At 44.2% G+C, this 24082-nt stretch overlaps 1 protein-coding gene across 1 annotated transcript in view; it reads right to left on the bottom strand.

Annotated features, from left to right (window-relative positions):
• Positions 1-3706: 3706 nt before the first annotated feature.
• The window catches only part of Kcnk13 (potassium two pore domain channel subfamily K member 13), a 62308-nt gene continuing 41932 nt past the window's right edge, over positions 3707-24082 (bottom strand). The window contains exon 2 of the mRNA XM_090345400.1: positions 3707-5670. Within this exon, the coding sequence (XP_090201526.1) occupies positions 4787-5670 (884 nt within the window). The 3' untranslated portion in view covers positions 3707-4786. The remainder of the gene's footprint in view (positions 5671-24082) is intronic.

Raw genomic sequence — 24082 nt, 5'->3', positions numbered from 1 at the left:
AGGATATTTTACTATGCCATGTAGTGCAGTTAGGTTAGCTGATATTAGAATGAAAGGACGAGGGCTGGCTTGGTATAAAATGATCCGATTAAATCATCCAATAATTGAGAAGTGTCAGTGAGGCAGAAAGTGGCAAATGCTGGGTCCAAGTGCAAGAAAAAGCAAAATCTTTCCCCACTGGTCATAATTCCTCCCTCAACAGTGCTCACAGTCTCTGCAGTTCCTGAGGGCCTACGAAGCCTTCTCTATGCATTACTTCAATAACTTTGTGAGGTCGTCTGCACTGGTGGTTTACACTTGTAAATCTAGCTACAGGCTGAGTTTGGAAGGATTGCCGTTGGAGGCCAGTTCAAGCAGAAAAAGAAGATGAGACTCTGTCTCAACTGAAGAAGCTAAGCTTGGTGGCAGCAACCAGTGATCCCCAAAGTAGGTGAATCACAGTACAAGCATGTGCCCAGCAGGAAGGGAGACCCTGTCATAAATATCATCAGTGCTGACAGGGACTGGAGTATGGCTCAGTGATAAGAGTAGCTAGCTGCCTAGCGTTTCCAATTACCTACGCATCCTGGGTTCACGCCTTAGTATGGAAGGAAGAAAGGCAGGCTGGAAGGAAGAAAGGCAGGCAGGAAGGAAGGAAGGAGGGAAGGAAAGAAGGAGCAGTTGATATTGTTACCATTACCACATCAGTGATGCAAAGGGATTAGGGTTCAGTGAGGCTAACAGAATTGCCCTACCTCTCCTATACTAGGGGTCAAGTGTAAGTGCCCTCACACCAAGAACTGTTCTCACCATGCTGTTGGCCTCAGCTGAAAACCCATGTGTTCCCATGACCTGCGTGGAATGGGCGATGACTTCAGGGCCCCTAGTGCGAAATTACTACTCCCACGGTGAGAAAGTGAGTCCATTTCCCTGGCAGTCCTTGTGCTTCTTGGAAAGAGACAGTCTCTACCTAGGGTTGCCATGTCTTCGGCTCCTCTCCACACTTGCCAATCTCTCTCTTGACAAAGGGAGGAGAGGCCTCAGGCTTACAGCCTTTAGGAGGAGATGGAATTTGGCTAGAATTTAATAACATCGTTTGATCTTCATTTTATTGATTTTCCTAATTACTGTAGTCCCTATTTATAGCAAGTGACAACAGGCTCTTCCATTTTGTTAGGATGCCAAAGTCTCTTTTTAAAACAAAGCTAATTAAAAGCTGAGATGATTAAAATGCTAAGGCAACACAGCAGGGTGGAAGCCTGGGTCATGTGGGCAGGCTGTGTAGGATGAGAGGCATAAGAGAATCAGGAAAGACCACATCACAGTTTACGTCACCAAGAACCCTGAGACACTGCGCTGTGCGCCCAGCAGTCTGAAACTCAGGGCTGTATGAGGAGACCCTGGGACCTAGGCCAATCAGAGTGACCTCCTATGGACCAGCAAGATGCCAGGGCACCACACAAGACCTGGGAATGGGTAGCCAGAGGGTGACAGGTACAGCATAGACAGAAGTGAGGAAGAGCACTGGAGGCGCGTCAATGAAGAGAGGTGACCAAGAAAAACCATGGCTTTCATTAGCCAGAAAATACACACCTGCTTCCGTTTAGATCCAGGTGTGCCTCTAAAGCAGTATTTGGCAACATGTGGGCTCCAGGTCTGGAATTACAGCCCTGTGTCTAGAAGTGTTCTTGTTGGCCAATTCATGCCTAGAGCCGCCATGGACAGATTGAACTGATTAAGAATGCATAGTTTTGTAAGAATTCATAGTTTTTTCTTGGGGAGAGGAACACACCTGTTACTACCTTTCTTCCTTTCTTTCTTCCTTCCTTCCTTCCTTCCTTCCTTCCTTCTTTCCCTCCCTTCCATTCCTTTTCCTCCTTTCCCTCCTTCCTCTTTCCCTCCTTCCTTTCTTTTTACCACCCTCCACCATAAACTATTATACTTTTCTTCTTGCGCTGGATCTCCGATGTTTCTGTCAGCAATCCTTCAACCTAGAGAAGAACAAGCTCATTCCCTGACACGCAGAGGGGAAGTTAAGGAAACTCAAGCTCACTTTTTAAAAATGTAGCTTAAAAGCTTATATCAGGGGCCAGGAGTTTGGTCCAGCAGCAGAGTGCTTGCCTAGCATGCACAAAGCCCTGGGTTCCATTCCTTGGTTACAACATACACAGAAAAAAGCACAGAGGTAAGCTGGGCACGGTGGCTCACGCCTGTAATCCTGGCTACTCAGGAGGCTGTGATCTGAGGATCACTGTTCAAAGCCATCCCGGGCACTAAAGTCCATGAGACTCTTATCTCCAATTAACCACTAGAAAACTGGAAGTGGTGCTGTGGTTCACGGGATAGGGCAGTAACCTTAAGCTGAAGAGTTCAGGAACAAAGCCCTGGTGCAGAGATCAAGCCCCACTACTGACAAGAGAGAAAGAAAGAAAAAGCCAGAAGTGGTGCTATGGCTCAAGCGGTAGAGCATTACCCTTGAGAAAGCTCAAGGACAGTGCTCAGGTTCTGAGTTGAATTCTAGGACATGCAAGAAAAAAATTTAAAAAGCCTATAGTAATTCCACACCCAACTTACACTGTGACAAACATCTCTGCTGAAATCCTGCCACAGAGAGGACCCTCTTGGAAGGTGAGCTGTGCTTATTCTGCTGGTTCTTCGTCTCCCAGCACATCCCAACCATCTCCAAGGACACACACTGGAGATGCAAGGACCCGCGTTGTGCTCGTCCCTATACTAGGAATCTGGAGATCAAGAAGCTGCTAGGGTCAGCACCCAGCTGTTCTCAGAGCAGAGCCTAGGGCAGCTTTCTCTGGATTCTTGACAGGGACCTGGAAGCAGGTCAGGGATGCTTTCCAGTGATGAGCAAGGCAGGTACCAGTTTAACCTCGCTTAGGGTGGAGTTGTGCAGCTCTCAGTTCAAAGCCTATCACATTTCTGCAATTGCCCACGTGGATTACAAGGAAACAGGGGAATATGCAGGCTAGATGAAAGAGCAAGCAAGTCCCCTGCAGACGGATGTGGAAGGAAGGGCTGGTGTAGCTAGAGCAGGGGCCAAGAGCCCTGAACTCACTGTCAGGTGACTTATGCTTTTTTCACTCTAGCATTTTCTACCCATGCTGAGACCACAGACAGGAGTGGTCCCTGCTGCCCTGTTTCCTCAGGTTAAGATCAAGGAGCCTGGAGGAGGTGTGCCTGACAGTCCTCAGCTCTCAGAATCATGCTCTACCTTCCATTTTTACTTGCCTTTGGTTTCCCCTCCCCACCTCCAGAGTTGAGGACCAAATCCAGGGCCCTGGCACATGCCACACAAGTGCTCTTCCACTAAGCTAAATCCTTAACTGCAACTTTATAGGTCAGTCTTTCCTCTCCATTTCTGAAAGTATGGTGTGCACCCACTCTTAACTTGTCACAACAATGGAAGTCTGCTATTATTTCTAGAATGTTCTCTCCTATGTTTACAAAGAAGGTCAACAGCTTTCCTTTCTGGAATGGATGTTGTAATGACACAGGAGACTCAGGCAGACCTGTAGTGGACAGGTAAGAAAAGTCACTCTTCAGATACAGCCAAGACTCCATCATGCTGGTAGTTTTTAAGGCCAATCTCCCACTTTTTTCCCTGACCACAATAAATCTGTTTAATTAGATATTTCCCCTACACAGCTTATAATAAGTACTCAAGAAATCTTACTTAATAAAATGAGAATTTATTAAATTTTCATCTCTAATAAATAGCAATGGGCCCCAAGCCCTGGTAAAAATGAAATGGTCCGTGTGACCATTCAAAGAGAAAATGTTAAACTAGGTTCTTTAGTTACAAAAGTGAATCTCTCTCCCTCCTTTCCCCTCCCCAGCTGCTATGTTAGTGCAATCTAAAGGCCTGAAGTGGAATTTAATCTTCTTCCCCCACTGAAGTCCCAAAGAGAACTTACCCAAACCTGCTCTTAAAAACCCAAAGGAAATGGAAAGCCAAGAAGTCGGTATAAAGAGCAGGCAGGTTGGTGCTTCTGGCTCTCATCTGTAATCCTAGCTACCCAGGAGGTTGAGAGCTGAGGACTGTGGTTTGAAGCCATGCTGGACAAGAAAGTCTGTGAGACTCTTATTTTCGATTAACCATCAAAAAGCCAGAAGTAGAGCTGTGGCTCAAGTAATAGAGCCAGGCTTGAGCAAAAAAAAAAAAAAAAGCCCATAGACAGCGTCCAGGTCCTGAGTTCAAGCCCCAATTTTGGCCTCATCCTTGCCCCCTCAAAAAAAAAAAAAAAAAAGAGCAGGCTAGATACTTCCCCTACTTATGGAACAAATCCACGGGGAAGGAGACCTCAGCAGAAAGAAGGTGTAGACACATTTTGGAACTTTCTTTCCCTTTTCTTGGGGCTGGGTGAGGCAGTAAATTCAGCCATTTCAAGTTCCAGGAGGCGTCGTGTCTTGGGGTTTTTAGTTCCCAAACCAAGAACAGAGTGGGAGGGAAATCAAGGCCGAGGTGAAATCTGTGTCTGCCTGGCGTTACAAACTTGCAGGATGATGAGGAAACCAGCCACGGCTGTCCTGTGTGGCTCGTATGATTCATTGTGCAAAGACAAGACAGAGCTGGGCTTGGCAAACAGCAGTAAGACATGGGCATGGAAGCTTCCCAGTTTCCAGACCTGGAAGGTGGCTGGTGGTGGCGGCTATGGTTGGGTTTTGAAAATTGAGCTTGGAGTAATGGCAACAGGTCCTGACGGGTCTAGCGAGAGGCAGAGCTGGGATCCCACTGTGAATGACGACCTCCACCGGCCTCTCCCTGCCGGGCCCACCGGCCCCCGCCCTGCTCCTACCTGTCCCCACTGGTCTCTGCCAACCGATTGTTCATTATGGCAAAGGCGCCCACCCCTCCCGAGAACTCATCGCCCTGGGCCTGTGGGCCGGGCTGGTGGGGGACACCATTGGCCATCTCCGACAGCTGCTTCTGGAGGATGGCCAGCGAGACCTTGTTGGAGTCCTTCATGGAGATCATCTCCCCCGAGAGGCGACGCCCATCCGTGTCGCTCTCAGCCACCCCATCCGTCTCTATGGAGATGTCACCCTTGGCGCCCACGTTGCCCGGCATCACCACGTTCCTCCGGGACCGCAGGACTCTTCGCTGGCACTGCTGGAAGCACCTCCTGTCTATTTTCCTCAGGATCCAGTTCACCGTCTGTTTGATGAGGATGGAGATGACGTTAAACAAGGAGTAGATGCAGCAGACGCCCATGAGGATGAAGATGAAGTTGGCGAAGCGGTAGAGGCCTTGGTTGTCATACTGGGCATTCTGGCTGCTGACCAGGTCCCCAAAGCCGATGGTGCTAAAAGCCACAAAGCAGAAGTAGAGGGAGTCGAAGTAGCTCCAGCCTTCCATAGGCGTGTAGAGGGCCGAGGCGCTGCAGGAGATGAGCACCGAGGCCGAGCACAGGATCAGCATGACATAGTACACCGAGGGCTTCCAGCCTGCCAGGCTGTCCGCCTCGCCCTTCTGGGGGGCCTTCAGACTGTCCTGGGGCAGCGCCCCGCGTCTCCGCAGCTGGTGTTGATGGCAGGACCTCATAATGTAGGCGATGACGGTGATCAGGCGCTCCAGGAAGAGGTTGAAGAAGAGGATGGTGCTGGCACACCCAACCAGGCCATAGAAGATCAGGAAGATCTTGCCCCCCACTGTTGCCGGCGACGTCATTCCAAACCCTGAAGGGGATGAAAGAGAGCAGAGTCAGGGAGGTTTGGCCTGTGGCTGGAGTGGAGGTCACGCCCTCAATGATTAGCACAAAGGACCTAAATAATTGTCATTAATACCCGCCTCCCCCCCCCACCAAGTCTTGTCCTTTCTAGCAAAGCGAGGGGAGTGTCCCCACCTCTTCTGGAGGGCACTGAGTGCTGTTCTGAGTGTAGAGTGGGGGGCTGTAAGCCTGTATGCTATGACTCTAGAAGCAGGAAAAGGCACCTCTTTCTTAAGGGCCAGGAAAAATAAATGGTTCAGCAATGCAAATGTGGCTGGATTTTAGCCTCCTCTTCCCCTCTTGTATGGTATGCAACCTAAACAACCGCCACAGGCAGCAGGCCTTGTTCAGAGAGACAAAGGCTCCTGCAGAGAAAAGGCTTTGTAGTCATCAGCATGCATTTATTCCATGAACAGGTATTGAGCTGGGGACAGAGCTGGACAGAACCGGTTCACATCCTCATGTGGGCCTGGCTCAGTGAAATGCGAGCTGTGCACGGCTTGATGGGAGGTGCCAAGAGGGGAGGCCCCTCACACTTGGGGTTCTGGGAAGACTGCAGGGAGGGCTGAAGGGGTGTGTGTGTATTAGTGGGCTATGGTGGGGGTCATCCAGACAGAGAGCATATGCGTGCATAGGTAGACATAAGAAATCCCCCATTATTTCCTCAGCATTTAAACAAAACTTCTGGGGTGGCAACCGAGATATGGAGTGTTGTAAGCTGATAAAATGTAAGACATCTCTAAATTTCTGCTTTCTTGTCTTTTCTTCCCAAGTACACAGACACGTTGCCAAAATTATATATTGTAAAATTGTGTGTGTCATTAAGAAAATAGAGATGAACCTGGAAAATAGAGATATAGCCCTGTAATACCAGCATTTGGGAAACTGAGGAAAGGAGCAAGGTATATCAAGTTGAAGCCCAGCCTGGGGTATATAGTGAGACCTTACTACAAGACAAAACAAAAAAGAAAATTTGACAGATGCCAGTAGCTCACGCCTATAACCACAGCTACTCAGGAGGCTGAGATTGGAGGATCGTGGCTCAAAGCCAGCAGCACGGGCAGGAAAGGCCCTTGGAGACTGTTAAGTCGAATTAACCACTCAAAAACTGGAATTGGTGCTGTGGCTTGTAGTGGTAGAACACTGGCCTTGAGCAAAAGAGCTCAGGGACAGCACCAAGACCCTGAATTCAAGCCCCACAACTGACAAAAAAAAGAAAAAAGAACATTGACATACATGGTATCTCTCAGAGGGGAATGAGGTCAGCCCACTCCCATTGGAGGAATCCCATTTTTTTAAAAAAGGTGACACAGTGAAAGGCAGAGGCTGGCTTGTTGAACAACTAGCCTCAGAGTCACTCAGGACATAAACACCAATGAAAGAAGGAGAAGGAGAAGGAAGGAGCTGAGTAAGCTCCTGGAATCAGTTTCTTATTCAGATCAAATCTGCTTTTTCACATTTTCTTATTTTTTATTTATTATTTATTTATTTATTTTTGCCAGTTCTGGGGCTTAAACTCAAAGCCTGAGCACTATGCTTGGGCTTTCCTCACTTGAGCCACAGCACCAGTTCTGGCTTTTCTATGTAGGTGGTACTGAAGAATCGAACCTGGATCTTCATGCTTGCTAGGCAAGCACTTTACTGCTAGTCCCAACTCCCAGCCCCACATTTTCTTTATTTTTAATTTTAGTTTCTTTAGTGGCTCCCATTTCTGGGATCTAAAGGACTCATCCATTATCCTTTCCTGAGGACCCCTCCTTGTCTCAAGCCAATCCTTTTCTTGCTGCTGAAGCTCAGCCAATGGGCTGCCAGCCAGCACTGGAAGGGTGTGGTCACATTATAGTGGTAAGATGGTTGAACCTGTGGGGTTCCTGGGGTTGCATAAGCCTTCTCCAACCTCCACTGCCCCCCCCCCCAGATGTGCTTCTGTAGGACCATCCAGCTCCCCAACTAAATTCCTTCACATCAAGGGCTACACTGGGTAGGGAATTAACAGCTGGGAACTAGGAGAAAGGAGGAAGTTACTGAGTTTGGCTTATTGCTGGATGGAGTAGAGTGAGATGGACAAGGGGGGGCACAGAAATAGAGGGACAAAGAGTGAACAAATGCAGCAGTGATATTAGATGTCAGGTTAAAAATGAACTGTACAACTGTGAGTGCGGAGGAGAGGGGAAAAACTGGGCCAGAGCAAAGGAAGGGGCGACATTGTCCAAAAAGAAATGTACCCTTCACCTCACTTATGTAACTCTAACCTCTCTGGACATTGCCTTAATGATAATAAAAAAATTACACTCATCTGAATGTATGGGTATCTGTTCAAATCATATAATTAAATCAATCTAAAACCTATTAAACCTCATACATTCCATCTCTACTTCTTAGGTGCATAAATGAACCAAATTGTCACAGGTGATGCTGTGAATATGTAATTTATTTCCTGTGCTTTAAGCCTGGGATGTGATTTATGTTCAACCCCAAGTCTGGGAGCAGCTGACTGAATGAGATTCAACATAGAGATGTTGATTTGAAGCTGGTCAAATTAATTTAAGATATGTCTTCACCTAACTCTAACCTCTAAGGCAGCCTCAGTACTGAGGGAGGAAGTCACCGGGAACTGTCAAGGTCAAAGTTGGCCCCATGGAGCCCTTCATTAAGATCAAAGTTTGAGGAAGGGAAAAGTCTAGAGTCTCTCAGGATTATAGCTTGCCTTTTTTTTTCTTCCAAAATTCCATCATAGTAAAAAAAAAGATATTTATATTTGATTTTTCAAATAGAAGACACAAAGATAATTAAACCCTCATTTCCCAAATTCAGCCACGATCAACGCTTTGCCAATGACGTTACTCACCTTCCCATTACCAGGACAAAACGGCTGAGAGAAATAAGTATATAAGGAGAAAAGGGTTATTTGGTTCACACAGTTGCGAGATTTCTGTGCCTAGTAATTGGGGCTGTGGCTTTGGGGTGTGTGAGGTGGCGATCTATCAGTGGTGGGAGTGTGTGGTAAAGGAAGATGATTCTTGGAAACAAAGAGAAGTGACAGAAAGGGCTGTGGCCCCAGTCTCCTTCAAGGGCATAGATCACGTTTCCCTTATCTAAACCCACCTTTCCTTCACCTTTTTTTTTTTTTTTGCGCCCATCCTGGGGCTGGAGTTCAGGGCCTGGGCACTGTCTTTGAGCTTCTTTTGCTCAAGGCTAGCGCTCTACCACTTGGGCCACAGTCCCACTTTTTTTTTTTTTGGTACTCTGTGATCCTCAGATCTCAGCCTCTTGAGTAGCTAGGATTACAGGTGTTTTCCACCAGTGGCCAGCAAATCCACCTGTGTTCATTCCTAGAGTATTTTAAAGTATATCTCAACAGAATAGCACCTCATTCATTAATAAAGATGCATGGGTGGCTGACATAATCACTGTGCCGTCAACACACCTAGAAAAGGCCCTACTCATTCCTTAGCGTCAAGTACTGCCTGGCCCCTGCTCAACTTCCTCAGCGATGTCTTTTTGAAGCACATTTGTATGAATCAGGATTTTAACAAGCTGCACCTTTGGCATGTCTCTTCTGTTTAATTTGTTAACAGTCTCTCTCCCATTTTTTTTTCATGTCCTTAATTTGTTGGCTAAATGTGTCCTGTAGGCTTTAATCAGAATTTTTGCAGAAGCAATTACAGGGGGCAGGGTGCGGGGAAGGCCTGTGCAGAATGACAGTGTCTGCAGCGGCAAGCAGCGTAGGACTTAGAAATGGACACAAATTATCTATCAGCAGTGTGGAGAAAATGGCTTCAAAATGACTACATCTGTCTTTTTTTCCCGCCATTCCTGGGGCTTGAACTCAAGGCCTGACCATTGTCCTTGGGCTTTCTTCAAGGCTAGAGCTCTACCACTTGAGCCACAGTACCACTTCTGGCGTTTTCTATGTATTCTGTACCGAGGAATCAAGCCTAGGTCGTGGTGCATACTAGGCAAGCACTCTACCACTAGGCCAAACTCCCAGCCTACACCTGTCTTTTTTTTTTTTTTTAAAGAATATTACCCCCTCTCCTAAATAATCAGACACCAGATATGTGTCCAATTATACATAGGGAAACTCACCATGAGTTCTTGTTTGGCTCTGAAATGTCCAATAGCTCCAAAGGCCATGTAGGGAAGTTCTGGTTGCTAGCCAATGGTGCTACTGTAGAGGTGGTAGACACATTAGGAGGTGGGCTTAGTGGAAAGAAGGTACATTGGGAGGGAAGTTGCGTACTCCAAAAGGATGCTGGGACCCTTGTTTCCTTTCTTGACATCTCTATTTGCTTCCTGGACATGGAGGTAAACAGTTTCCTTTCCCTTCAGCTCCACCATGGTGTGTAGCTTTGCCACATCATTAGGGTTTCTGGATAATCAGCAGTCAAAAGAAATTTCCCCCCTTCTATAAGTTCTGTACATTAGGAATTTTCTCACTGTTTTTTTTTTTTTTTTTTTTTTTTGCCAGTCCTGGGCTTGAGCTCAGGGCCTGAGCACTGTCCTTGGACTTTCTCCAGGCTAGAGCTCTACCACTTGAGCCTCAGCACCACTTCCAGCTTTTTTTCTATATGTGGTACCGAGGAATTGAATCCGGGTCTTCATGCATGCTAGGCAAGCACTTTAACCACTAGGCCAAACTCCCGGCCCTTTCTCACTCTTTTAAAGAAAATCATCAGACATTACTTGTCCAAGGAAAGGAGGTTCATTGTCTCTGTTTTTATACTAAAACCTTCAGAAACCTTAATGTCAGATGACATGGAAATAACAGAGTAGCCACTTAGGTAAGTGTGAAAACCACCAAAGGAACAGTCCCTAGACTGTCCTATCTCTAAACTTCAAGTTCCACAGGAAAGGACAACTTCCTCATGTTTTAGTCACCTTTAAGATGTGTTGTGATTTGGCTGTGCTGGAAGCATTTTAATGGTTGTGCTATCTGTAGCTACCCTGATACCTTTTTTAAGGTTGATTTCTGGCTTTTTCTTGGAGATAAGAGTCTCATAGACTTTCTTGTCCTTGCTGGCTTTGAATCGTGATCCTCAGATCTCAGCCTCCTGAGTAGCTAGGATTATAGGTGTGAGGCCTGGGCACCCAGCTGAAGCCCAGGTATATATAGTCAAGTGAATCTCTTCTCCGAGTTGCTTGCAGATGCTGTGAAAGACAGAGTAATTCTATCAAGCTGGAGGGAGGATAGATCAGGTTGCACTTCTACTTACAGCTTCAAATAAGCAGCATGAAGGTGGTAGAAGAAAATGCAGATTGCCACTGAACTGCAGTTAGCCTAAATAATTTCTCCAGGATTTTGTTAAGCCTGGAATTGCTAGGTCTTACCCCAAGGGAATCTAATTTAGGAGGTGGAATGGGACCAGAAAACTGAAAGAGAGAGAGAGAGAGAGAGAGAGAGAGAGAGAGAGAGAGAGAGAGAGAGAGAGAGAGAGAGAGACAGAGAGAGAGAGAGACAGAGAGAGAGAGAGAGACAGAGAGAGAGAAAGACAGAGAGAGAGAGAGAGAGAGAGAGAGAGAGAGAGAGACAGAGACAGAGACAGAGACAGAGAGAGACAGAGACAGAGACAGAGACAGAGAGAGACAGAGAGAGAAGGAAACATGAAACATGCATGCACCAGTTAATGGGGCCTGAACTAAGTGCCTGGGTACTGTCCCTTGGCTGGCACTTTACTACTTGAACCACACCCCCATTTCCAGCTTTTTTTATTGGTTAAGTGGAGACTAGAGTTTCCTAGACTTTCCTGTCTAGGCTGGCTTCAAACCACAATCCTCAGATCTCAACCTCTAGAGTAGCTTGAATCACAGTCATCTTAGCCTGACTCCAAACCCACATTTTAAACCACTACCCATACTGATTCTGAGGCAAGAGCCACAGCCAGCCACCAGCTCTGGTCAGAGAACTGGGGAAGAGACAAGATTAATTTGTGGAAGGTGATGACAGAGCGTGCTCAGGGAAGATTCTAGAGCCAGTGCTCTACCACTGAGTTACATCCCCCACTCCCTACTTGAAAAATAAATTTCTCAGTGGCATTTCTTCATGAACAAAGATGCCAGGGACTAATCAGAGAGCAAGGAAGTGGGGGTGGGAGGGAGAGCGGTCTCTCCACTGTGCATCTCAGGTTTGGTTTCCAGCAGTTACAGCCATGGATGCAGAAGTTTCCAGATCTTCCTACAGCGAAGAATATTTTTGGAATTTAATATTCTTAAGGTTATGACTCCCCTTTCATTTTAATAACCATAAGGCATCTTCAACAAAAGATTATGAAATCTTCGAAGAGCTCAAACCATTCTTCCAGGTAACTTCTGAACTACAGGGTGCTTCTAGCTCTTTTGCAAGAAGTAGTTTCTGAGTGGAAAAAACAACAAATGATTGCTATTTCTAACTAGAAAAGCTGACAACTGGGAGATGACAAAGAAAGTTTTTAAATCATCCGCCTTCCTATGAACTTCGGGTCAGGTTGTTTATTCCCACAGTCCCAGACTCTAAAGCATTGGCCTCCCGGGAATAAGCACACACCCACTACTGCAGAGGAAAATTTACAATTTCATTTCCCTGAGAGAGACACTGAATCAGGGATGTTCTGCACAAGTTTCATTCCCCTACCCACTCCCAAACATTTCCTAGTGTGAGGACTGGTATTGTTGCTGGAAGCCATAAATGCTGTCATGATTTCTAACTTTGCCTTTGTTGAAGGGGGTGGAAGCAATCATGTGATCTACTTATCTCCAGGCTTCTTCACTTTTAAATCTCGAAACTACTTCTTAAAAGCAAGCAGATATAATTATGCTCTCTTCTGAACCAAATTGCTCTCCCCCAGACTCAGAAGAAATAGTCCCATTAGGTGAAATCTACCATCACACGGAGGAAGTACATGCCTCAGCTAAGTTGCCCAGCCGTCCTTTCACAAGAGGGAGAGAAAAAAAATCTGGCTCTGAAATACTTTGAGACATTATAAATATAGAATATCTCTTTAGGTTAATGGACTACTGGACAAAATATTGTCATTCTATCTGACTATTTCTTTTTATTTTTTTGCCAGTCTTGGGGCTTGAACTCAGGGCCTGAGCCTTGTCTTTAGGCTTTCTCAAGGCTAGCACTATACCACTTGAGCCACAGCACCATTTCCAGCTTTTTCTACGTATGTGGTGCTGTGGAATTGAACCCAGGTCTTCGTGCATGTCAGGTATGCACTCTATCATCGGGCCAAATTCCCAGCCCCTGCCTGTTTCAGTTTCCCAATGCAGAGGACGGGTTTGGAGGCCCTTGCAGCATCTGCAGTGCACACAGAAGGGGAGCAATTCTGCTCACCTACAATGGATCTCTGTCTGCCCAGCTTCCACTCCCCAGGTCAGCCACTTTCTACCCTTTGGGGGACTCAAAGTTCCCAGAAATAAAGCCTGAAAGGTAAAGACCTACAGACTGCGGATGGTTCTTTCACTTGTATGGCTTAATGATGTAGACGATGATGAGGTGAGCATGAAAGGGAGAGCCCAGGAATGAAAAAAACATTGGCTGCATCATTAAGTTTTGGAATACGTGTTTCACTCACAGTGTCATTCCATAGGTGGTCTACACCTATTGTCTATCATTCATCACCTTTCTACTGTACTGCCAAAGTCACTGCATTCTCTAGAATGTCCTAGAAATGTGTGGAAAACTCTCATGCTGTTATGAAAGTGGGTTTTGGGGAACCAAAGTCCTCTTCAGAAAACTGTTCTCTTTTTGTTTTATCTCTTCCTTTCTATTGTCTTGTACCCTTTCTGCCTAGGCAGGTGACTGGATCTTCCCTCCCTCCCTTCCTCCCTCCCTCCCTTCCTTTCTACCTTCCTTCCGTCCTGCCATAGCTGAGATGGCAGGCACTTACTATCATGTCCACCTTCTTATGGATTTTTCCATCCAGTCTGGCCCCAAATCATAATCCTCTTGCTCACAGCCTCCTCCATAGCTGATTACCAGCATGAACCACCAGCACCTGTCTTTCTTCCATTTCTTCAGCGCTAAAGGCATATACAACTTCCAAGTTCATTGATTTTAGAGGCACTGTGTGGGCTGGTATCTAAATGAACCACTGTTCTGTAAAAAACTAGCTACTCTTTAAGGGAGCTCTTTCTAGGCTATCTCTTTAAAATGTTTAATTTTTGATACTATTAGTTCCAGAAAGCAATTATAGCTTTCCTTTTGCCCAAAGCTAATGAGAAGCCCATTTAAAAAGGCATTCTGATGTTTGTAGTAAACAGGATTGGTACACACAATTTCACTCCCAGAGGAAATGATAGAAACAATTCTTGTGTGGTATATTTTCACAGAGAAAGAATGAATTGGCATTCATGAGGACTCTTGTTTTTTCACTGAGAGGACAATGACCTCAAATGCTTCTATGAACCTGGAGCTGTTAATACAGATGCCAGACTCTTTAGTGAATTACATTAAAACAGTGGAAATGTGAAGAGGGATTGGAACTTCTGATTCAAGAGAACAAACATGAGGTGTGCAGCGCAGGCCTGAGCTCAGGGCCACACATCACCTGCTGGGCCTCATTCAGGTTCATCAGCATTTAGGCTCACTGGGTCCACATCTGGTGGCAAAAATGTGTGTCTAGAAAATCACAAAGTCACTGTGATCCACTGGGGAAGAGAAGGAGGCAGGAGCAGGCAGAAAATCAAAGGGCACTGGAGGAGCAAAGAGCTGTACTCACGACACCATTGCTATTTCACTAGTGAAATAGGCTCTACAATAAAAATTCATCAAAGCTGCCTTTCCTTAAAATCATTCTATATCTCTACTTTTCTCTCCTACTTGATTCCACAGTTTGTGCATCCATCCATCCACAAAGGCATCAACCTGTGCATGCGTGCATCATACATGCATTCATCCACATCTGTACACATCAATCTATGCATATATCCATCTGCGCATGCTTGCAACTATCTTTCCATCCATCCAACCAACCATCCATGCATACATCTACCCATATCTATCTACGCATGCATCCATCTGACCATCCAACTATCCACCCATCCACCTAACCATCCATCCAACCAGCAAGCACTTATCAAGTACCTATTATGTGCCAGATACTTAGATAATTGTTACCAGTAAATTAGACATCACCACTCAGTTTCTTTCAACTATCTATCTTCCAAGACTTGTAGTTTCTTTTTCTACCAGTTTCTGCGTCATTGTCTACCTGTTTCACTCTGCATTGGTCTTCTGTGAGTTGCCTATTTGCATCTGCAGTCCACTTTCCTACTAAGATGCTTATCATGTTTCTTATTCATAAGAGCTGTTCACATGTCTCTAAGGAAGTTATCTCTATTTTTATGCATGCTGCAAATATATTTCCCCATGTATGTTTGTCTTTCATTTTCACTTTTTCTTTTTTGTTTTGCTGTGCAGAAGTTTAGCTTTCAATCAAATTCTTCTTCTCTTGTCCTTTTGGCTATGGAGAGAAAGTGTTTCCTTACCCGGAGCATATATCCAGCATTCACTTACGATTCTAATATTCAGAGACAACATAATCCTTAATTCCTCTTAAATCACAGGGATATAACATTTACAAAGATCGAGGGGGTACTTATTTGAGTACCAAGCCGGTACTGTGCTTCAATTTAGGGCTTCATGTCCTGGGTTGGCTTTTTCTGCTCAAGGCTGGCACTCTACCACTTGAGCTATACCTCCATTTCTAGCCGTTTCATGTGGTTAACTGGAGATAAGGCTCTCTCACATTTGCCTGGCCTGGTCTGACCATGATTCTCAGACCTCAGTTTCCAGAAGAGCTGGGAAAACAGGCATGAGCCACTGGAGTCTGGCTTGACATTAATTGTGAATTCTGTTGAGATCACTACAGGCTGGGATGCAAATGTAAGAAGTAATATGGAGAAGTTGGGTGTAAACTTAACCCAGATTCCTTCAATAGAGACCAGCTTCAACACCATAGTGAATATCTCAACCAAGTTATTAAGACTGATACTATCCACAGCTCATCCATACTTTTACTTGTGCTGCAAATGTGCAGACACATCTATACAATTTTGTCGTGTGTAGGCTCTTCATTTTTTTTTTAGCACAGTCCATTCTTTTTCCACTCTCATCAAAAAGCACATTTTATCCAGGACAAAATCTTTCTATTTCTCTCTGAGTTTTGTAGTTGGTTCCTCTGATCCATTGTAGGCTGGGGCTGGTTCCCAAAACATGAGTAGTCCCTTCTTGTCCCATTTTTTTGTTTTTCTCTTTTCCTGTACCTCCTACTTTTCCTCCTTTTCTTTTCAAAACTGTCCTTGCTAATTTCATGTTCAGTTTTTCTGATGAGCTTCAGAATCTTGGTTAGGTTTCAGAAAAGATATTTGGCTTTTGATTGGTTTTTTCCCCTTATATTTAGAGATTCATTTGTGGAGAAATGACATCCTTATAAAATTGAGTTTTCCCACCAGGAACACAGTGTCCCTGCCTCCATTTATAGAACTCTTTTAAAAATGAGTCTTAGTAAAATTTTGTAATTTCCTCATATGAATGCTGTACAAGTCCTGTCACAGCAAACCCTGTCTCATAGCTTTTATAGATAATTTGGAGGAAATCTTTTCTCTTGCCGTCTACATTTTTCAGTTGTTTGCCTTTTTATTATTGGCTTTTTATTGTGGCAAAATATGCATAATATAAAACTTATACTTGAGCCACTTTTTAATGAGTCTTAGTAAAATTCTGTAATTTCCTCATATGAATGCTACACAAGTCTTGTCTCATAGCTTTTGTACGTAATGTCAAGGGAATATTTTTTCCTCACTATTTACATTTTTTGGTTGTTTTCCCTTTTTTGCCAGTGCTAGGGCTTGAACTCAGGGCCTGGGCACTGTCCTTAGACACTTTTTGTTCAAGGCTAGTACTCTACCACTTGAGCCACAGTGCCACTTCTGGATTTTTCTGAGTATGTGGTACCAAGGAATCGAACCCAGGGCTTCGTGCATGCTAGGCGAGCACTCTACCATTAGGTTACACTCCTGGCACAAATATTTTTTATTTTGCCAGTCCTGGGGCTTGAACGCAGGGCCTGGGCACTATCCTTGGACATGTTTTGCTCAAGGCTATCGCCCTACCACTAGAGCCACAGCGCCACTTCCATCTTTTTCCATGTATGTGGTACCAAGGAGTCGAACCCAGGGCTTCATGCATGCTAGGTGAGCACTCTACCACTAGGCCAAACTCCCATCCCTATGTTCCTTTTTATTATTAGCTTTTTATTGTGGTAAAATATGCATGAGATAAACTTGTATTTGAGTCACTTGTAAGTATACAGCACATACTTTCAGGGTTAAGTAACCATCGCCAGTATTTCATTATTTTTTCTTTTTTCTTTGTTTTGGTGAGACTTGAACTCTGGACCTTAGTTCCCAAGGCCTCCCTTGTGCTGGGCTACTGACAAAACTGCTGTGGCTGTGGCTACATCCTTTCTGATGTAGCTCAGTTCAGTCCTGGGCAAAAAAGCAAATCTCAGCAGCAGGCTTTTGCAGGGTAGGGTCTCATGACTAGTCCCATCTGAGTTTTGCAGAAATCAGTGCTGGTATTTCCTTTTCCCCCTTGTTTCTGCATGCTTGAATAGGAAGCAGGACACCCCATTGTTCTAGAAAACATAGCCCAGGTGCAGCAGATTGTTTGGTTTCACAAATATTCAGGATTGCAGTAGATAGTAAAGACCAATGTGCAATTAGCAAACTGCATCAGATTTTGATGAACGCTAGGATTCAGCGACATTATATTTATAATGAATTTGATGGTCCAGATGGCATTTTGGATTCTTGCAGTATGAGACACAATCTGCAAAATGAGCATGAATTATTTTGAAATAGCACCGATAGGAGTGCCTGATGCTATAAGATCTCACACTGCTTGAATTCCAGTAAATGCATTTGTGAACATTTGTTTATACAGAGAATGAGCATTGCTTTCTCCAGAATCTAAATGTGTACACATGGGCAGGAGGAATGCACAGCCACTGGCTTGGACTGGAGAGATATGCTGGAGGTGCCATGGTCAGAGCTGAAGGATCCAGCTTGGAGAAATGGAAGAGGAGAAGGTGGCATCATACACCTGAGCCAGGAGAATGTCACAGGGAAGAGGGTGGAGCCACACCCTGCTTCTGCCATTGCTTTGTGATCTATTCCATGCTGCAGTCCTTCCATTGGTAAAATGGGATGGTAATAGGAATACCTGTCTCACAGAGCTGCTGGCCAGATGAAGTAAAATCCAGGATCTAATGCCTTCACTTATTCTGAAGCTTCTATTAGCGTTCTCCAGAGGGTCAAAAACAGAAGGATGGGGACCAGGAGTTTGGCCTAGTGGTAGAGTGCTTGCCTAGCATGCACAAAGACCCGGGTTCGATTCCTGGGTACCACATACATAGAAAAAAGCTGGAAGTGGTGCTGAGGCTCAAGTGATAGAGCTCTAGCCTTGAGAAAGTCCAAGGACAGTGCTCAGGCCCTGAGCTCAAGCCCAGGACTGGCAAAAAACCACAAAACAGTAGGATGTATATAAAGTTGTCCCTTTGTATTCATAGGTATTGGTTCTAGGAACCAATTCAAGATGCAGTCCTTCATGTAAACAATTTAGGGTTTGCATATAACTGATATGCATCCTCCTATATTCACTCTCTCCCTCCCTCCCTTCCTTCCTTCTTTCCTCCTTCCTCCTACCCTTCCTCCCTCTCACTCTCCCTTCCTTTAAGGTATCAATAATAACAGATGTGCAGAAAATTGCAGAGGAACAAATACTTTCCAATTCATCCCGTGCATTTAGCATCACGGCACCATAAAGAAAAGACTTAACAAAGAAACTGTATATTGTGATCTCACATAACACAGACAATAATTCTTCATAAAATTTTAGCAAACATATCCAACATTATGAAAAATGGATAACACATTATCAAAGAGGATTTGTTATGTCTAGGGTGCTCCATTGATCTAATATTTGAAAAGTCCATGCAATGAACCATATCAACCAACTCCAAGGACAAACCTACAAGGTCAGTCACTAGATGCAGGACAACCATTCAAGAAAATCCAACCTCCAGGGCCGGGAGTTTGGCCTAGTGGTTAAAGTGCTTGCCTAGCATGCATGAAGACCCAGGTTCGATTCCTCGGTACCACATACATAGAAAAAGCCGGAACTGGTGCTGAGGCTCAAGTGGTAGAGCTCTAGCCTTGAGAAAGTCCAAGGACAGTGCTCAGGCCCTGAGCTCAAGCCCAGGACTGGCAAAAAAAAAAAAAAAGAAAATCCAACCTCCATTCACAGTGGTAATTCTCAGGAAACCAGGAATAGATATGACCTGCCTTAAAAAGTGAGCCCAAAACCCCATAGCTAGCATCCCATTTAATGAGAGTAAATCTTTGCCACTAACATCACAAATGAGGTTGAGATCTCTGCTGTTTCTATTCCGAGTCATGCTAGGGGTTGGCAATAATCAGGCAGGCAAAAGAGAAAAAGAGAGACAGAAAAAGAAATAAGTAGAATGGATTTCACAAAAGATATGATTGACTATGTAAAAATCCAATGAGATCTAGGGGAAAAAAACTCTAAGAACTAATAAATGAATTGAACAAAGCAGCAGGACACAAATGCAATTGTATTTCTATATTTAGCTGTGAACAATTAAAAAGTAAACAAGTGTCATTTATAATAGCATCAGAAGTAAAAGTTGTGTCAGTGTTGTAAGCCTGGTGACTTGGGAGGCAGAAGTAGGAGGATGGTGAGTTTGAGACCAGCCTGGACAAATTTAGTGCGATCCGATGTCACAAACAACCAAAATGCAAACAAAAGGGCTGGGGAGTTTGTCTCACAAGTCAGAGTGCTTTCCTGGAATGTTCCATGCCCTGCAATCAGTTCCCTATACCATACACATATGTGTATGTAAGTATAAATGTACATATACATGACTATAATTTGGAAAATATACATGCATCTATATGTATATATATATGTATACATATGTGCATTTTTTGGGAAAATTTCACCAAAGTTGTGAAAGATTTGTATACTGAAGACTACATATACTTCACTTTTACTGAGATAAAGCAGAGCTAAACACATGGATAGCCATATGTGGTGGGTTGTGTGTGCGTGTGCCAGAACTGGGGCTGTCCCTGAGCTCTTCAGCTCAAAGCTAGCGCGCTGCCACTATAGCCACAGCGCCACTTCTGGGTTTCTGGTGGTTAATTGGAGGTAAGAGTCTCACAGACTTTTGTGCCCAGGCTGGCTTTGAACCATGATTCTCAGATCTCAGTGTCTTGAGTAGCTAGGATTACAGGTGTGAGCCACCAACACCCAGCTGCCATACATGTTTTATGGATCATACTTACCATGTAAATCATTTCTAGATTGATGAAGTAACTCAGTCCAGCCCTTGTTAAGATTTTTAAATTACTCTGTAGCATTTGCAAGTTAATTCTAAAACTTACATGGAAATGCAAAGAATGTCAAATGACATGAAAACTTGGAACAATGTCAGAGACATATTACTTGATTTCAACACGTCCGCAATAATGTAGGTAATAAGGTATTTGGGTAAAGGGAATGAGATATATCTGTATGTCCGTGTGTAGACATATAGATCGGGGGGGGGGGTTCAGTGGAATCTGGAAGTTAATTCACATAGACACGATCAATTGATTATTCTTACAAAGGTGCCCCAAGGAGAGCTGTATTAGTCGTTTTCATTGCTACATACACTACCATCCTCAGACAGCCTATTTTATCTAGAAAAGAAGGCTGTGCTTAGCCTTGGAGGCTCATCTCCAGTGGGAGCCCCCACCTCACCTGTGTTAAACAAGGCAGGTGGCAGTGGCAGGAGTACACATGGGAAGAAAAGCTCACATCTCAAAAGACCGAGCCAGAGAGAGACTAGGTGAGGCCAGCCCTGTGCTTCTGAACCCTCCTTTCCGGGGAACTAACCAGGGTCCTGAAAAATCTCTTCCCAGGGCAGTGCCTTTAACGGCTCTGTGCATCTCCCACGAGGCCCCATCCCTTCTGCACAAACATCCTGGGAACCAGCATTCCCCACACGTTACATGTTTCGGGGAAGACATCTAGCATCTAGAAGATAGCAATAGCAGAACATGCTGCACCCAAATATACAAAGATAATTGAGAAGCAGATAGAATCAAAGATCTCTGACCCCCACCCCACCCCCATCTGCACAGCTAATCTGTCCTTGTACGTGTTTGGCCTTGATGCCTCCTCTGAATCATTTCCTCTGTACTTTGACATCATCATGAAATCAGATGAGACTTATTTGAACAGAGCCTATCTGATAATCAGGATGGCTACTAAATGACTAATGGGTGGGCAGAACATATAATAAAGGGACTTGGGATGTAGGGCTGGTTCACGTCCCAGCTGGAACAGGATTTCATCATGTGATTTCATTTATGAATTGTTTATTTCTGGGATTTTTCCATTTAGTAGTCGTGGGCTGTGGTTGACTACAAGTAACCAAAATAGCAGAAAGCTCAGCCACAAATAAGGAGGTACTAGTGTACATTTATAACAGTTTTCCCCTCCCTTGTCTACCTTAAAGGACATAAAGGTTAACCAAGGGAAACAACTGTAAATCCTTATCAACCAAGACACAGCACTACAAGAACCCAGGTAATAAGCCCCAAGGTAATTATTTTCCAAATTTTTCCACTTAGAAACCACTTTTTTTCTCTTCTCTAAAAACATATTGTTCTCTCATTAAGATGCTATGCAAGCCAAGGTTCTAGTCACTCCTGGGAGTGAATTCACTGAGTGTCCCCATAAGTAAATTCATGTTAATAAATGTGTCTACCTTTCTTGATCATCTTTTATCACTGTGATTCTCAGGGCCCAGTTGGAGCCGCCTGGAGCCTAGAGGACGAGGATTCTTTCTACCTTCCACAGTGTCAAGGCAAAACAGATGGAAATAGAGACTGTGTTCACCAAATGATGCTTAAAATGTTGGATAGCCAATAAAAAATAACCGATACTGGATTTGTGCAATTGCATAGACAAATTTCACAAGGAGTCTGCTGAGTGAAAGGAGCCAGTCAAACAGGAACACGTAGTGAACAGTTCTAATTCCTCATAATTCTAGAAAACACAGTGATGGTGAGCTGGTCAATGGCTTCTGAAGGATGAGAAAAGGAGAAGTGAATTGGAAATTGTGCTTAAGGACACTTGAGAATAATGGGTATGTTCCTTATCTACACTGCTAACATTCTTTATTTATGGATGCAACCATGTGCATGTATTCAGCTGTGTTCCTGAAACTTGTGCCAATTATTCTGTACCAGTAATTATTTGTAACAGCTCGAGTTACAAGGCTGAACCTTAATGAAGGATGCCACTTCCACGCATGTGTGGGCATCACAGAAAAATTGCTCCATGAAATGTGATAACCTAATTAAGACCTCATGTGTAGACACGGCATATTGTTAATATCATTATAACATGATGCATTGTGGGAATGTCACACATAGCCAAAAGCTGTTTATATACGCACCATTTGCCACTCAAAAAGTATTCACCATGAAGAATTCTTCCTGTGGAAGGGACCCTCTGCCCCTCCCCTTAGCCCAAACCAACCTAAAATTGTCTGAAACAATATTTCTTCAGGTCTTGGAATGCTCCTGTTCAGGACTTCTCCCACACTGAGGAATAAATCCCCACTTTCCTCTGCTCAAGATGCCAAGACCTGGATTTAGGAGATACCCGCTTAGGGAGGCTCTTACTCAGGAGCAGGTGACTGTTCTCTGATATGGTAAGTTTTCAGATGCTGAGCTGTTTGTATTTCCTCTCCCTTCTGCCCTCTTCTTGGTTGTATTTTTGTTCAAGCTTATGTGGAAGCTTGTTATCTTAATTAGTCTTTGTGGAATGCAAACTCTTAGATTCATTTCATGTAAGACCAAGGGTGGGGGGTGTGGAAAAGATCTCTTCAAAAGGAAAGAACAACCAGGTGCTGGTGGCTCATGCTTGTAATCCTAGCCACTTAGGAGGCTGAAATCTGAGGATTGTGGTTCAAAGCCAGTCTGGGCACAAGTCTAGCTTCACATCTGATTTTTCTGGTGGCTAACTGGAGATAAGTGTCTCATGGACTTTTCTGCCTGGGCTGGCTTTACACTGAAATCCTCAGATGTCAGCTTCCTGAGTAGCTAGGATTATAGGTGTGAGCCACCAGTGCCTGGTTTATCCTTACTATCCTTAATAAAATATTCTAGCACTTTCATTACATCTCTTATCTTGCCTCAATTTTCTCCCTAGATGTAGACTTTCCAGTAACATATTTTGCTTTTTGTAGAGCCAAGGACTGAACATAGGGCCTTGAACATAGGCAAGTGCTCTTCTACTAAGCTAAATCCCCAACTCCCTGCAACATATTTTGTTACTGTGATGTGACTCTAACACTTCTGGCTCGGGAATTCACTGTCTCCACACTTCCTGTTTGTAGCTGGGACAAACTGATTACTTCTATCTTACCTTCAGGCTTCCCATACTCTCCTCTTAACCTACCTGGAGTCTTCCTTGACATGAATAGTTTTAATGAAACACCTCATCTTGTTACAAAGCTGCCAAAATTTAGTTCAAAAAACTTACGAAAAATGCCAAGAGACCTTAAACATTTGGAAAAATATTACATTTTCTTTTTTTCCGGGAGGATTTTTCAGTCACCTACATTTCTTTATCTGCACATTTTGGATAGATCTGAGTGCTTTCTGCTTGTGATCACAACTAGCCATATCTCTAAGACTGTTCACTCAAGCATATCAAAGCAAAAATAAAACATATCTCATCTTAAAAGCTTAATAACTGGAAAGATTGTAAAAAATATAGGAACTCAGAGTTAAGAGTGTGGCTTAATGGTAGAGTGCTTGCCTAGCATGCATGAAGTCCTGAGTTCGATTCCTTGGTACCACATACACAGAAAAGGCTAGGAGTGGTGCTATGGCTTTGCAATGCTAGATTTGTCCCATAGAAGTTCCTAGATGTTGCAGTTCCAGTCTTGGAGACTGTGAGTTTATTCTTTTTTTTTTTTTTTTTTTTTTGCCAGTTTTGGGCTCAGGCTCAGGGCCTGAGCACTGTCCTTGGACTTTCTCAAGGCTAGAGCTCTACCACTTGTGCCTCAGCACCACTTCTGGCATTGAGGAATGGAACCCGGATATTCGTGCATGCTAGGCAAGCACTCTACCATTAGGCCAAACGCCCGGCCTGAGTTTATTCTTTTTTAAAATCTTTTTTTTTTTTTGCCTGCCCTGGGCTTGAGCTCAGGGCCCGAGCACTGTCCTTGGGCTTTCTCAAAGCTAGAGTTCTGCCACTTGAGCCACAGCACCATTTCCAGCTTTTTCTATGTATGTGGTATCAAGGAATC

This window comes from Megascapheus bottae, chromosome 14 (assembly GCF_031878675.1).
Source record: "Megascapheus bottae isolate mThoBot1 chromosome 14, mThoBot2.hap1, whole genome shotgun sequence".
In the NCBI taxonomy this organism is placed as follows: domain Eukaryota; kingdom Metazoa; phylum Chordata; class Mammalia; order Rodentia; family Geomyidae; genus Megascapheus; species Megascapheus bottae.
This window is presented reverse-complemented; position numbering and strand designations above follow the sequence as displayed.